The sequence below is a fragment of the Danaus plexippus genome, chromosome 4 (assembly GCF_018135715.1).
Source record: "Danaus plexippus chromosome 4, MEX_DaPlex, whole genome shotgun sequence".
NCBI lineage: Eukaryota > Metazoa > Arthropoda > Insecta > Lepidoptera > Nymphalidae > Danaus > Danaus plexippus.
The window spans coordinates 14,915-28,913 of record NC_083538.1 but is presented as its reverse complement, the minus strand read 5'-3'; the positions used below and the strand labels follow the sequence as shown (position 1 = coordinate 28,913).

The 13,999-nt window shown below is 38.4% G+C and overlaps 2 protein-coding genes across 4 annotated transcripts; both read left to right on the top strand.

Annotated features, from left to right (window-relative positions):
- Positions 1–11: 11 nt before the first annotated feature.
- Positions 12–1,925, top strand: LOC116768842 (myosin-2 essential light chain). 2 transcript variants are annotated; one of them, XM_032659687.2, is made up of 5 exons: positions 12–144; positions 210–237; positions 790–971; positions 1,193–1,339; positions 1,429–1,925. In XM_032659687.2, the coding sequence occupies exons 1-5, from the start codon at positions 142–144 to the stop codon at positions 1,510–1,512; spliced, it is 444 nt and encodes a 147-aa protein (XP_032515578.1). In that variant the 5' UTR covers positions 12–141; the 3' UTR covers positions 1,513–1,925. The 2 variants fall into 2 exon arrangements, with proteins under 2 accessions (XP_032515578.1, XP_032515577.2); XM_032659686.2 differs by lacking the exons at positions 12–144; positions 210–237 and adding an exon at positions 418–553.
- Positions 1,926–2,697: 772 nt separating this feature from the next.
- On the top strand, positions 2,698–13,999 carry LOC116768841 (protein borderless). 2 transcript variants are annotated; one of them, XM_032659684.2, is made up of 9 exons: positions 2,698–3,094; positions 10,085–10,316; positions 10,391–10,672; positions 10,743–10,933; positions 11,023–11,241; positions 11,560–11,788; positions 11,867–12,073; positions 12,174–12,509; positions 12,672–13,999. In XM_032659684.2, exons 1-9 carry the CDS (start codon positions 2,894–2,896, stop codon positions 12,884–12,886), a joined length of 2,112 nt encoding a protein of 703 aa, XP_032515575.2. In that variant the 5' UTR covers positions 2,698–2,893; the 3' UTR covers positions 12,887–13,999. The 2 variants fall into 2 exon arrangements, with proteins under 2 accessions (XP_032515575.2, XP_032515574.2); XM_032659683.2 differs by having other exon boundaries at positions 2,778–3,094; positions 10,085–10,310.

Below are 13,999 nucleotides of genomic sequence, written 5' to 3'. Positions count from 1 at the left end.
CTCCATAATGACATTTTATTTACTTTGACTGTTGACGTCACATTTCATGTTTTATAAGTCGTTATTGTATCTATGTGACAGTTGGTTTACGAAAAGTTTCTTGTGATATATCCACTATTTTAAAACAAAACAAAAATAATTATGGTAAGATAAGCCTTTGGCATGATTTATATGTATTACAAATTATTATACAAATTACTTCTTTCCAGGCTGGATACTCAGAAGATCAACTTGCAGGTGAGTCATAATTTTTTGATAATTATATATGATGTATGTTGGGAGGTATTTAATATGATTGCCACCGCTCACCACATCAGAATCGAAGGAAAGACAGTCGCGCAGTGCCCTATGACTCATGTCAATCAACGTTCTCACTAAAAGCGTCGGCTTTTGCAAACGCCCTAGTTTCCATATATGGTTTGTATTTTTAACATTTCTGTACGAGGACATTCGGTACTTACGGAGTGCGCTACACACTGTGTCGTGGCTTTTTATCGGTGCAACATGTTTATGTACGAGCCCCCCACTAAACTTAGACTTACTTCAGTAGAAGGTAAATTAAAGGATTGTTAATAACCAATGTCTTTGCTGGTTATGTTACACATATACTTTCCTCATTTTTAAAATACATATTAGTGTTTTTTTTGTAGTAATAACAAGAAAGTATTTATTTTTGTGCCAAATATGTACATGTTTTAATCATGTAATACATATTGTGTAATGTACATATTGTATTACATGTTTAAGTAAATTTTTGAGTTGTTTGAAATAACTAACTTATTATTACAGAGTTCCAAGAAGCTTTCCAGCTTTTTGACTCCCGTGGTGATGGTAAGATTCATGTGGCACAGATTGGTGACGCTCTGCGTGCCCTGGGACAGAACCCCACCGAGTCAGATGTGAAGAAGTGCACCCTCCACCTTAAACAGGATGAAAGAATATCATTTGAAGTCTTCCTTCCCATTTATCAAGTATGGCAATGATTTGAATCAGATTAATATTCTTTTATTGGAACGGTCACCGTTTTGTTATCAAATACAAAACTACAAGGAATATTCTAGTAATTCGACAATGTATTTTAAATTTATTATTGACACATTTATCGTGTTCCAAATGAAAACCTTGATGAATAATGTATTTAAGTCAAAAGTATGATAAGTGATGTAACTCCCAACATTGACTGTTGTTGTAGGCCATCTCTAAGGCCCGCAGTGGTGACACAGCCAATGATTTCATCGAAGGTCTACGCCACTTTGACAAGGATGGGAATGGATTCATCTCCTCGGCTGAGCTGAGACACCTTCTATCAACACTCGGGGAAAAGCTGAGTGATGATGAAGTTTGTCAATTTATCATTCACCTCCATGTGTCATTGAACTAATTTGGTGTATTTGAACATTCAATGTACAAATGAGCTTTTTTCTGCAGGTGGAACAGCTTTTGCAGGGCCAGGAGGATTCTCAGGGAAACATTAATTATGAAAACTTTGTACACCTCATCATGCAGGGATAAACAGCTGGCCGCTGAACACGCTCAGTCAGAAATATATTATTTTATCATAGCATTTAATAAAGATTGTGTGCGTCTGTTTAACTCTATATAATCCTTAACTGAAGCATTTAACCATTTCCGTTATTGATATGGAAACGTTCACAAAGAGGCGCCGCGTCCACTCCATTGTATCAGCAGACGGACCTGAGCGAGACTCTTCTAGATATGACTGAGGGTTCATCTTTTGATTAAATTTTTTGTAAAATCGAAGGTGTTCTGAAATCCAGAATGTTTTTTTCCATTTTATTACAATGTAAGTGAATATTCCAAGAAGTTTACGTATTTTAAGAATTATATAGCACTTAGTAAACAATGTATTGTACAAAGACATGTTTTAAACATTGAACTTAAATTAAAATGTTTTGTAACCGAAACTTTTATTATTATTTATTGAACCAATGAAGTCAGTTGCTTAGTAACTCACCTGGGTATATCATACGTACGTACATACTCGTATACGATCGTTGCATGTGTGTGAGTGTGTGTGTGTGTGAGTGTGTGTGTGTGTTTTATTACCTGCACTAAACTAACATACAACTGTAAACTTGTCACTCTCTTAGTCCGGAATATGCTGCTGGATATTTTGTAGTTATTTGTAAGATCGGAGTACCACAGAGCAAGTTACACAGTTCTCCCACTAGAATTGCATTATAGAGTTAATACGTCTTATTTCGCTTTCGCCGTATTTTGGAGAAGTAACTTGAACAAACCACTATTATATTCGATCTCGAGTGAACTAAGAATAGCAGCTATTCGAATTATTGAACTTATTTTTAACCGAGAAAGAAAATTGATAACATGAATCGCCTATAATTATTACTTCTGAAATACAAAACAGTAATGAATGAAAGTTAATGTCTTCATTTAAACAAAACTTCATATACGTATTCTTCGACAGATTAATTTTAATTATGCTTTTGTATTCCATAGTATTTTTGTCGAGGGTCTACAGATAATATATTAAAATGAACGTGTGAGTCGGCCGCAGAGTCCTCTTTCTTAAATAAATATGAATCATATTCCATGTCGCAGGGAACTGGTCTCTGTATAAGTTGTTACCTAGTATCTTCATCGAGGGCGAGGCTAACAAATACAGGGAAAAGAAAAAGAATGCGAGCATGTCAGGTCGGGCGGCCGACTGTAGATCGCGGATTATTTCCCGTCGCGGAACGTAGCCGCGAGTGGTCCGAGAGGTCCTAGAGGTCCGACAGGTCCGAGTGGACCGCGGCTCGTTAGACGCACACTGGTCGCCTGCCGTGACAGGTCGCTCCTACACAGTGTATTGCGCGCTGGAGTCTCAGACGGACGGTCGTCGCGGTCGGTGTGTCGTGTGCCGAGTGCTATGTCGTACGCTGCTGCTCCGTCGGCGGTGCTGCTGACGTCGCTACTGGTGCTGTCGGTGGTGACGAGGGCATGCTGCTCTCTGCTGCCACTCGACACAGAGCGCCTGCGAGCGAGCGTCGGTGGATACGCCGTCATGAACTGTCATCTAGATTTCCCTTTCGGAAACGAAATACCTTATCATCTGCAGTGGGAGAAAGACGTAAGAGTTGTTCATAAGAGATGATTTATTTATAAGTTAATAGGAAGTCATAGTAAGTTCTTAAATTTGTAAAAGCTGCCATGCACAAAATATAAATACTTACTGCTAAAAATGTATTATATGTTAATGTCGAGTTATTATTGAATTAGATGCGACGTCATTCTTTCAATCATATTATTAAAAAACAGATATGTTTTGACCATTTTTCGAGCTTTATTTCACTTTAATATCGAGTCTTTGTTTTGTTTTAATTTTCTCTTTTGATATAATCAAAACAGATTTTACATGCGATGAGACTGGCTCTATAATTTCAAATTTAAAAACCTCTTTATTATATTTTTCCGCAAGCATCGAAGTGTTCAGTAGTAATAACAGATTTTTCATGTGTTTAAATTTGCTGTGGAATTCAATTGTCGCTTGTGCATTAAATTGCTAATGTTAAGTCTGTTTTTCCACTAGTTTGTCTTTAAGTAGTGCGCAGTTGAGCGCTGACGACTAATAATTACGAGGATGGAATAAAACGAACACATCGGGTTACCCGACCCACCTTTCCACCCACCAGACAGTTGTTCCCAGCCGTGGTACCGTCAGTATACAGTTAATAGTTTGGTGATGATATCTGCTATATTCTTCAATAATATTATGATATTCAGCCTACTTTTTAAAAACTGCTCTGGAATTGTAATAATTTCTATTGTTCACATCTATCCAGGTCATTTTATATTCTTTAGTAAGCTGCTACATTTGTTATCCCGTCTTTATCGCGTGGTACATCTTGAATCATGCGGTGTGTATTGATATGGTCACATATCAAACAAGTGGCAGGCCGGTCCAGTCTCTCGAAACCTGCTCTATGAAGAGACTTCTCTCTGATCTGCCGGCTGCAGGACAGTTGCGTTTCATTCTGGGTGTGAGTGCCGGGAGCCCTCGGCCAGCCATCGCACTAACGATGTCGTAATTGATTTCATAAACATCATTGAACTCGGCGAGATAATGATGTTAGAAAAATTCTCTGCTCTGTTATTCGATCATTTCCATGATTCTCGTATTAACTAGTCAGTGAGTAACATGAGTCCCTGCCTATTAACTCGAGATCGGACTGAAGGTCTCTGTTCCTCCGACATCTTGATGTTTAGATAAACTATACAGCAGACTTAAGGTTTCTCAAAAGTAAATAAAACTTCGTCCAACAAAATTAATCAAACCGTATATTGGCTTTATGTTTATTAACTGACTTTACAATACTTGCAAAACAACTACGGAAAATTGTTTTAATTGAAGAGTCTTTCTTACTTAAATATATAAATGATTTTGGTAAACTATCTATGTAAAATAACTTTCGAAGTGACTAATTGTGGAAAACATAAATAAATAAAAACATAATCTGAAAATGGTTGTTGTGGTTTCATGAAACCACGGTGCAAATTAAACATTTGTTTTAGATCGAATAATTAAAAATAGTGAAGATAAATGATAATATTTAAAATAAAGTACATAAGACATTCAACTATAAATTTATATTCAGCACCGAGGCGTATTCAAACACTAGGAAGAATATATGTGACGCACATTCACGTGAAACTTTCCACTTAACCCCCACTCTGAAGCCGCATGTAATGCAACATATAATAGGTGGAAAATAAATTTGAGTCCATCAGTTGAAAGCAAATCAGTTGCCATGAAATGAATATTTATTACATAACATTAACAGGATAAGTAACATTATAGCAAACACTTACACACTGAAGCTGTAAACGTATTTTCCCATTTTGATTCTTTGAAAACATTGATATAATACAATACATTCTATTTAAGTCGCTTTGATTATAAAGATGCATGACATAATATGTAAGTAACGATCTCCTTCCGTCATCTCGTTTGTGGTATCTTTTTAGGTTTCTGTCTTCCAATTTAGTTTTGTTCTATATGAACATTTGGTAGTGTGTGTGTAGTAGTAGGGATACCTGTTGAGAACCGTCGGCTCGTCTGCACGTAGACAATGCATTATAATTGTATTGTATTGAGTGGGAGTGAAGGTGAATTGATTCATGATTGTAGGGAATTGAGGACGAGGAGTCGAGGGAGCGCCCGCCATTGTAGAACCGGACACAGAGCGCTGAACACTCTGGAGAATAAAGAATGCAACTATGATAAACTGATCGAATTAAAAGTACTGCAAAAGAATGGAGTGAGCCGATATAACTAAAATAGGGTGATAAATTAACAATGTTACTATTAACTGTCCTTCAAATAATAATAACTATTATTCAGCACATATAAGTTACGTTTAGTAATAATTGTGTTTGAACTGACTAAAAAACGAAGTCGTCTAGCTTAAACTGTTATTGGGGTCAGCAGAGTGACTTTGATCGAAGACATAGTTCATAGCGACTGTTTACAGAAGAACACACGGGGGAGCCATTGTTGGCTCTTTAAAAAGGAACAGTTAAAGAAGTTTAGGAAGCAAAGAAACAACGAACATGAATTAAAACACATCTAGATATTTATAAATTAATTACAACGTAATCTAATGGCTTTTCTAAGACGCATCGAACAAGACCATAACACATAAATAGTATAACTGAAAGGAATGTTCCTGGCCTTTAATAAAATAGAACATTATCACACTAGGTCTCAGACATTCCTTAGGAAGCTGCATTCTAGCAGTGAAGATGGTCAGTTTTATAAAAGAATGAGCACAAAATATAATATTTCAAATTATTCGAGATGACTCAATGGCTAGAATCGACGCCTGAAGTTATGACAAAGACAAGAAGGCAGACGGTTTAATTTATTATTAAATATGCCCATCGGTATCAATTACGACTGTCCCGAATGTTGACCCACGCTAGTGTTCGCTACGAGTTTGAATGTATATTTTTGACTGAAACTGATTAAGACGTACATATATTCATTCCAAGTCCGACGGTCAAAGATGGCTTGTAATGAAAAAAAAAAACAATAATACAGATTGCCACATAACTGTAACAAGGTGTAAAAAAGCCACTCGTATAATATTATTAACCTAATACCAGATCAAGGATTCTTTAGTAGAACTCGATACAAAGCAAACGCACACTCAGGCCGCCAGCAGTTGTTGGTTTCAGTAACAAACAACACATGATAATATTACCTCGAATGCGTGTTACAACGTTGATGTCGCCTGTGTCTGATATTGATCTGCCTTGCGTGTCATGAAATATTGGTTAATAACAATTCAAGATGTTAATATTTGGTAGACTAATATACTGCGATACACGTCACACCGGGAACATTCCTTAGGTAACAAAATATGAAAGTGAGATTTAGAGTCCGGGAGGATATTTTATTTACGTGGGAGGGAGTCACTTCTAACTATTGTGCTAAGGTGTGGTACAGATACGACTGCCAGACTACAGGCGTGATCGGTGACAGGGGTAGGTAGATGGTAGGGAGCGGAGACGAGACAAGAAAGGGAACGTTTGTGTGCGGATAGCACACTAATTTGAACTACTGAAGTAAAATTTATTTGGATATGACAGTTCTCTGGTAATTAAATGTAAAACTTAATTTATACAATTTAATGAAAAGTAATTGGGTGTCGGGCCATGATAATATTTAGTGGTGAATGACGACAGCGTCCCATCCGCTGTCCGCTGTCCGCTGTCCGCCGTCAACGTCTATCCACAAACAGAGCACAGTGTTAAATCGAGACCATAATCCACCAGATTACGGTCTCGTTAGAGGAATGAGCCCACGTCAGCGTCAGCAGGAAGTGGTGTAATTTAAATGACCTACTAGGTGTAGGCACAAATAGTGAGAGCGCTCCGAGACGCAGCTACTGAGTTAATCCATATTAAATAAACGAGTGTAGCTGATGAGATGAGAGCAGATGGCTGCAAGGAGTTCATTAAGATAGAACTATCCTATTAACATATGACCTGCCATTAAAATCTTAACCACTTTATACATTTATTAAATATTGGTATAACTTGTATCTTTCCTAATAGGTACTTCCTTCACTCGTTTTTTGATTTCGTCGACATCCAAAGAATAAGACAATTAACCATTACGGAAACGGTAGACGCAACTATGATATTAAAAATTACGTCACTTGTTCAATCTTTATTTTGAAGAATTTAAAAAATTATCTCTTGTTTGAGATTTTGTCGAAAAGTCATGAAAGGAGGTGGAGGTGACGATTTTGAAATTCAAAATCTTTAACTCATTATCGATTTTAAATTGCCGGTCCATATGCAGTGCTTGTCTAGGAACCGAGGAAGCAGAACGTTTTGTATCATTAGTAATCCGAATGTCTTACTATACAGTTTCACGTTAAACTAGAAGGGAACGGAGAAAATAAATATATGGGTATATATATATACCGACTTATTGTGCTATAATAATGAGGCCACAATGAACGTCTCGCTGGGAATCATAATACGAGAAAGCAACTTACAATTAGTTCCTGATTTGCTCATGACGAATGAAGAAGAGAAAGACGCTATGAGGAGTGATACGGAACGTGACATGATATGACCTTATCAAACTTATCAGAACAATTAAGTATTAAGCAAAATAACGAGATTGATGAAACGAAAACAGAATTCGGAAATGTCACTGACCACCCTTACTCCGATTAAAGAAATATTATTGAGTATTTAAAAGTTATTAAAGTATCCAAAAGACGAACGATAATGTATCAGTTTAAACTTAAATCATGATAATTACAAGATCTTTTATACGAACTTAACGAACAGCTTCAATTGTTTACTGAGATCGCCTTAGAGATATAGAGTCGATTAAATCGTCAGAACTTAATAAAATGGCTGATTTTATAAGATATTTAATAGAAACGATGAATAATAAAAGAGGAACTAGTTTCGGACAAATAGAAACGCAAGTGAACAGACAAAGACACTAGGCTAATGTGTTTATGTACTGAGCGCAGACACTTGAACCGGGGGAAATATACGAATAAAAAAAACACAACCAACTAGATTCATTTGAAATCCCATTAACCTTTTCTGTCAGGAGTTGTTGTAGTATTTGTTAGTAGACATTAAAGACTGTTATTGATAGAATCAGTATAGTTTTAAGATTTTTCCTCGACTTTTAAAAACCTTTTGACACCGTGCCCGTAGTTCTGTACGAAGTTGTGATGTTCTTAATATGAACATGTAATTATAAAAGCAATAAAATTGTATTTTGGGAAACTACGACCGTATACAGTATAAGGGTCAATAACAAATACGCTAAATTACTAGCTTTCATACCCTCCGTGAGAGACAGGCGAAGGCTAGGGGTACTGTCGTGGCGGCTACACAAAGCACAAATTTGTAAATTATAATTCTCCACAAGGTCACCTCCTGGTGGAGATATTTTATGGATATGGAACAGCATTTAAAACTCTTGATTTGAACCACAAATATTATATTTAATAAAATAGTATCTAATGGGAACATACATAGAGATGTAACAGAATATGAAAGTCCCCTAAGATTGAGTTTAAGGACATTGAAATACTATAAAATAATTTTCTAAAAACTCTTATTTTAATTATGACTTTAAATAAAAAAAATATATCACACAATTTCATCGTAATTCGAAACAAGTGAAAGTGACGACAAGGATTGCCACGGTATTAATGTATGTATATGTATAATGTACCTTTTATATGACGCTTTACAAAATGGATAAACGTAGCCGAAAGCCAGATAAGTGTAACAAATAAGACAAGTGTAACAAACACGAAACATCGCGGATGTTCTGTATATTGCGGATTTTTGGATAGAATGGACTTATTAATCTCTGTAAACAATGAGTGTGGGTTTAAATGTAAAAGTAAAATTATAACAATGTAAAATTTATCTGTTTTACGTCTATGGATTGCTTGCGATTGCACTTTTGATACAATAGCTAACTATACGGACCCCGGGGCCGTTGCGGACGCAGGGCGCAAGGACACTGATGTAACCTTATTAAGTTTTATTTTGAACTAGTTTTTACCCGTGACTTCGTCCGCATTGGATAGTTTTTTTGTATAGTAGTATGAAAAAACCTGATCTGTACTTTTTTGTACGTATGTTTGAATTGTTCCGAGATGGGATGAGGCCACACTAAGTGTGATTGTGTGAACCTATGTTAGGTTAATACATTTTAAGAAGAAGATAGCTTACTGCAATACATTTTTATATGCGATGTTTTTCCTTCCTTGGCCAGAAAAGTATTTTTTCCCATGGGAATGAGTTGTTTTCCTGCGGTAAAAAGTAACTCATGTCCTTTCTTAAGTCTCAAACTATCTCCTTACCAAATTTCATTTAAATCTGTTCAGTAGTTCTGGCGTAAAAGCGATCGGCCCACCCGAATTTTCTCATAGGAATGCGTCATTTTCCCGAACTAAAAAGTAGCATATGTCCTTTCTCGGTTATCAAAATATCTTCATACCAAATTTCGTGAGAATTATTTCAGTAGTTTAGGCGTGATTGAGTAACAGACAGACAGACAGACAGACAGAGTTACTTTCGCATTTATAATATAAGTATGGATTTGGTACATAACCTAAGCTATTTTACTAAATTGGCATTCTGCAAAGGGAGAAAATAGTGTCCATAAAGTGTTCCAGCGAAGTAAACTACTTTAAATCGTAAGGTGTAGTACACGTATAAAAGGATTTGCAGATAACACTTGATTATTAATACCGCTTGCCTTTCCTTTATTAAAGTCTACAAATGAATTTGTACACCAAAACGAAGTCACTGATATTGTAGCGACTTTCTAATTCTCCTTGTACATGAAATAACAAACATTACAAAAGTTAGTGCTCCTGTAATAAGAATGTAACTACTTATTGTAATCCGGAATCTGAAATAAAATTCTAAAATTAGTAAAATGAAATGTCTAAATATGAGTTTAAGTCAAAGTGAGATCAAGGTATCGGTCGTATCGACGAATATAAATTGTCATAGAGAAGTTTAGGACTAAGTAATTATTAAAGTAATGTTATTTCAGGGCGAGGTAATATTTTCGTGGTACAGCAGTGAGGGCAGGGCGCAGCTGGCGGACCGCTGGGGCGGACGCGTGAGGAGGGTCTTTTCCCCAGGGCTCGGCCGCGGCTCCGTCAACATCAGCTCCGTGAGGGAGACGGACGCGGGCCTCTACCGCTGTCGCGTCACCTTCCCCAACCGCACGCCGCCGGCTCGTAACAACGGGACCTTCTATTACCTCGACGTCGACGGTGACAGTACATGTCGTTCTCATGAATTGGCATCTCAAGCTTCGGCTTTGGTCTATCAGTATTTGACGATTGACTTGCAGGCGGCAACCTCATCGTCACTCCGCCCGTCAACGTCACAGTCCTCGAGGGTGATCGCGCCGAGTTGGAATGTCTGCCCAAGAGCCCGGAGTGGACGGTGCAGTGGTACCACGAGGGGGTGCCGGTGGAGACGCTGCCCGAGTTTGCGCAGCGGTCGCAGTTGGCGGTTAACGGCAGTCTAATAATGAAACAAGTCGTCAGCACTGACCTCGGCGAGTACGAGTGTCGTATCAGTGCTGCTGACGGACAGACTCAGAGCGCTAGTGCCTTTTTAGATGTTCAATGTTCGTAAAGAATCATATTCGCTTTTAGAAATAATAATTATTTTATACTTATGTTTATTATGATTTTTAGACAAGGCGAAAGTTGTCTATTCTCCCAAAGAAAGGTATTTACCATATGGCAAATCGGCGAGCCTCGATTGTCATTTCAGTGCGAATCCTCCTTTAACAAACCTACGATGGGAAAAAGATGGTTTCCTATTCGATCCCTACAACGTACCCGGCGTATTTTATAGTATAAACGGTAGTCTGCTCTTTAATCAGGTGGGTCGAATATACATAAATAAGTTTGAGTTGAAAATTCTAAATAATAACCTTTTAGACATTAGCATTACATCACCGGTCACGTTCAGGTAGATGAATCCCACGAGGGAATGTACTCATGTACGCCTTACAACGTGCTGGGGTCGGCGGGTCCGTCAGCCGAGGTCCGTGTGCGCGTGGCTCGTCCTCCGGCGTTGGTCGTGCGACCTCTGCCTTTGTACTTGGTGAGGCTCGGAGCTACTGTCACGTTGCCTTGTGCCGTCGCCCGCGAGCCGCATCACGCACCACCAGCCATTCACTGGATAAAGGCATGTTCTACTAAATGTTTATTAAATTGTGACATTGGCACGAGTCTGTAAACGGTTTGTTTTTACCTAGGGAAATTCATGTATTTTCGAACACTCTGTTAAGGAGTATTGCAAAAAATAAAAAATACGAAGCATTGTACAGATAATGTTTTTATTGAAATGAGAAGTCACGAGTTCCTACAACTTTATAATTCTTACTTTCTTTTACTTAGTCAACATAATGGTTTCTGTTATAAGAGTATAGTATCAATGAAGTAATGAGGTAAAAAAACATAAACAAAAGGTTAAACACTTTACAGAAAGGTTTTGTTTTTACAGAAAGATGGAACTCCTCTGCCTGAAGGACGTTATTCGCTAAGCGAAGGCAATTTGACCATCACTCAAGTATCGGAAGAAGACCGCGGTGTCTATGTGTGCTCTCTGAGTAACGAGGCCGACGAGCTTGCCGTTGAAACTGAGTTGTTGTTAGAAAACGTACCTCCGCGTGCGCCCTACAACCTCACGGCCAAGTCCACTGCCAACTCAATTCACCTGTCGTGGGTTCCAGGTGACTGTTAATGTAAACCTTGTACTGCCTCTCGACAGCAGTGACCAGTTTCAGTCACAGACGATCACGTATTCACAGGACACAATGGCATGGACGTCGAGTACAACGTGTGGTACCGCGAGCGAGCGGACAGCGAGTGGCGCACAATGAAACTCTTGTCGCGAGGCTCAACTCATGCTACGTTGCTAGCGCTTCGCCCCGCCACCGAGTACGAACTGCGAGTACTCTCACAGGATCACATCGGCGACGGTTTATTTAGTAAACCGATATTCGTGCGGACCATAGGTCGGCATCTGCACAATATTTATAATATAAGAAGACAACCTGTACCTTTTAAATTATTTTATTTGTTTAAAAATGGTTATTTTAATTTTAATCACACAAGATTCTGATCCCGGTGAAGATAGAAGTACTACAGCCGGTGTTTCGGCCACTGTAACAGAAGGCATTATGAACACGGGCACCTCTTGGAGTAGTGCAACCAACGAGGCGAGCGGAGCGACGCTCGGCTCGGTGAGTGGTTCGGTCGGAGGTCCGATCGGAGGGTCGGGCACCTTGGACGAGCTCGGGGTTACCGTCCGGCTCATCGAGGAAGGAGCGCTGATCCGATGGAGTCGCGCGCCTGGAGACGACACACTCTGCTCAGTGCGTTGGTACGACACCGACGAACCGCAACATAAACTTATAGCTGTCTTTTCGACGCATCAAGATTATATTCTCGGTCAGTATCATGCGAAATAAGAAAGTAATTGACAGGATTCTATCCGTTTTTGCCTCCATATTTATGATTTTAAATTCTTATTTTTCTTCATAGAAAATCGATATTTTCACTTACAAATCTATCTATTTATGGGAAGGTAAATATATTTTTTTGTTGACGCAGTGAGTCCAGTAGTGGAGGGTGCGGGTTACTGGGCCGGCGTGGAGTGCGGCGAAGTCATCGGAGGCACGGGTGTGCAGGTCCCGCAGTACACCCGCCTGCGGGGAGTAGCGGCAGGGTCCGCGGCTGCGGCGCTCCTGCTGGGAGCCCTGGCCGCCGCCCTGTGCCTGGCCCGCCGCCGCCTGCGACCTCACGCCCGCGACAAACGCTCCCGCTAACCACAGCCACCTCTGGCCGACTTCGGATGCTGTGTATGGAACGTTCAGTTGTCGATGACACTCTGTGACATAGTCCGCGACCGACAACGACCCAGTCCAATAATGAGATACTTTTAAATGTAAAGTAAAAGATAAAAAGTCGGTGATGTTAGATTTTAATAAGATTATGATATACACGTTAAAAAGTGAGTGAGATATTTCTTATTTATTGTGGTCGACGAACGGCCGATTTATGTACGTCAAAATATCACCAGCCATCAAAAGTTGCAAATTAACACAATAGATTTTTTTCATTGTTTAGTTTTTTAAGAAATTTACTTATATTTCTAGCTCGAAATATAGTAATTATTTGTGAAAAATTTAGACAGACTTTTTAAGTCACAGCTTTTTATATATAAATGTACTTCTTCGTGTGTTACGTCAAGGTCTGAGACTTGAAACATGACACGAGAATCTGTTCCCGCTTAAAACGAGTGAAGGTCCGAGGGTGCGACATACTATTCTAATAGTTTTTACTCGATTTAAAAACAGGAGAAGTTTAGAATTCGTACGTGTATATAGTTTTCCCAAGTAGTTTACAATCATGTTAAATTTTCCTTAATATTATATTCTTATCTCCAGATTTACTTTATACTAATGATAGAAGATTTGTAATATTGTAGTTAGACGTCTTACCGGGTACAAGCTTAGCGAATAAGTTTTTCTCATACTGATGCGTTAATTGTGAGAAGTTATGAATATATTCTTGTATGCATACAATTATTGTAAGTTAATCTTTACACAATCTTCTCTTAGTAGCGCACACTTTTTATATCGATGTCCTATTCCTTTCCTTTTGTTTGTGACACTGTGTCGTGTTAAAATCTAACATCATTGGAGTAAAGATAATATTAGGTGGCAAAGGAAAATGTATCAGTAGTACATGTTTTTCCTTTTTTAATTCTTTCACAAAACACATGACACAAGACGAAATAAACAAGTTTACTTTTTTATGAGTTTCTTCAAACAAGAATTATGTTGTGGCTTACTTTTTAAAAATATCCAAATGTAACTCAGTGTTCTGTGTAACAGCTTTAACTCTGTTATCTATTAATATATTAGTTAAAATGTTAA

Coding starts and splice junctions, on each gene's coding strand:
- LOC116768842 (XM_032659686.2), top strand. CDS start 505: ATGTTTATGTACGAGCCCCCCACTAAACTTAGACTTACTTCAGTAGAA. Junction 554..789: donor TAGACTTACTTCAGTAGAAG/GTAAATTAAAGG, acceptor TTATTATTACAG/AGTTCCAAGAAGCTTTCCAG. Junction 972..1,192: donor TCTTCCTTCCCATTTATCAA/GTATGGCAATGA, acceptor CTGTTGTTGTAG/GCCATCTCTAAGGCCCGCAG.
- LOC116768841 (XM_032659684.2), top strand. CDS start 2,894: ATGTCGTACGCTGCTGCTCCGTCGGCGGTGCTGCTGACGTCGCTACTG. Junction 11,789..11,866: donor TCACCTGTCGTGGGTTCCAG/GTGACTGTTAAT, acceptor ACGTATTCACAG/GACACAATGGCATGGACGTC. Junction 12,510..12,671: donor GCATCAAGATTATATTCTCG/GTCAGTATCATG, acceptor TTGTTGACGCAG/TGAGTCCAGTAGTGGAGGGT.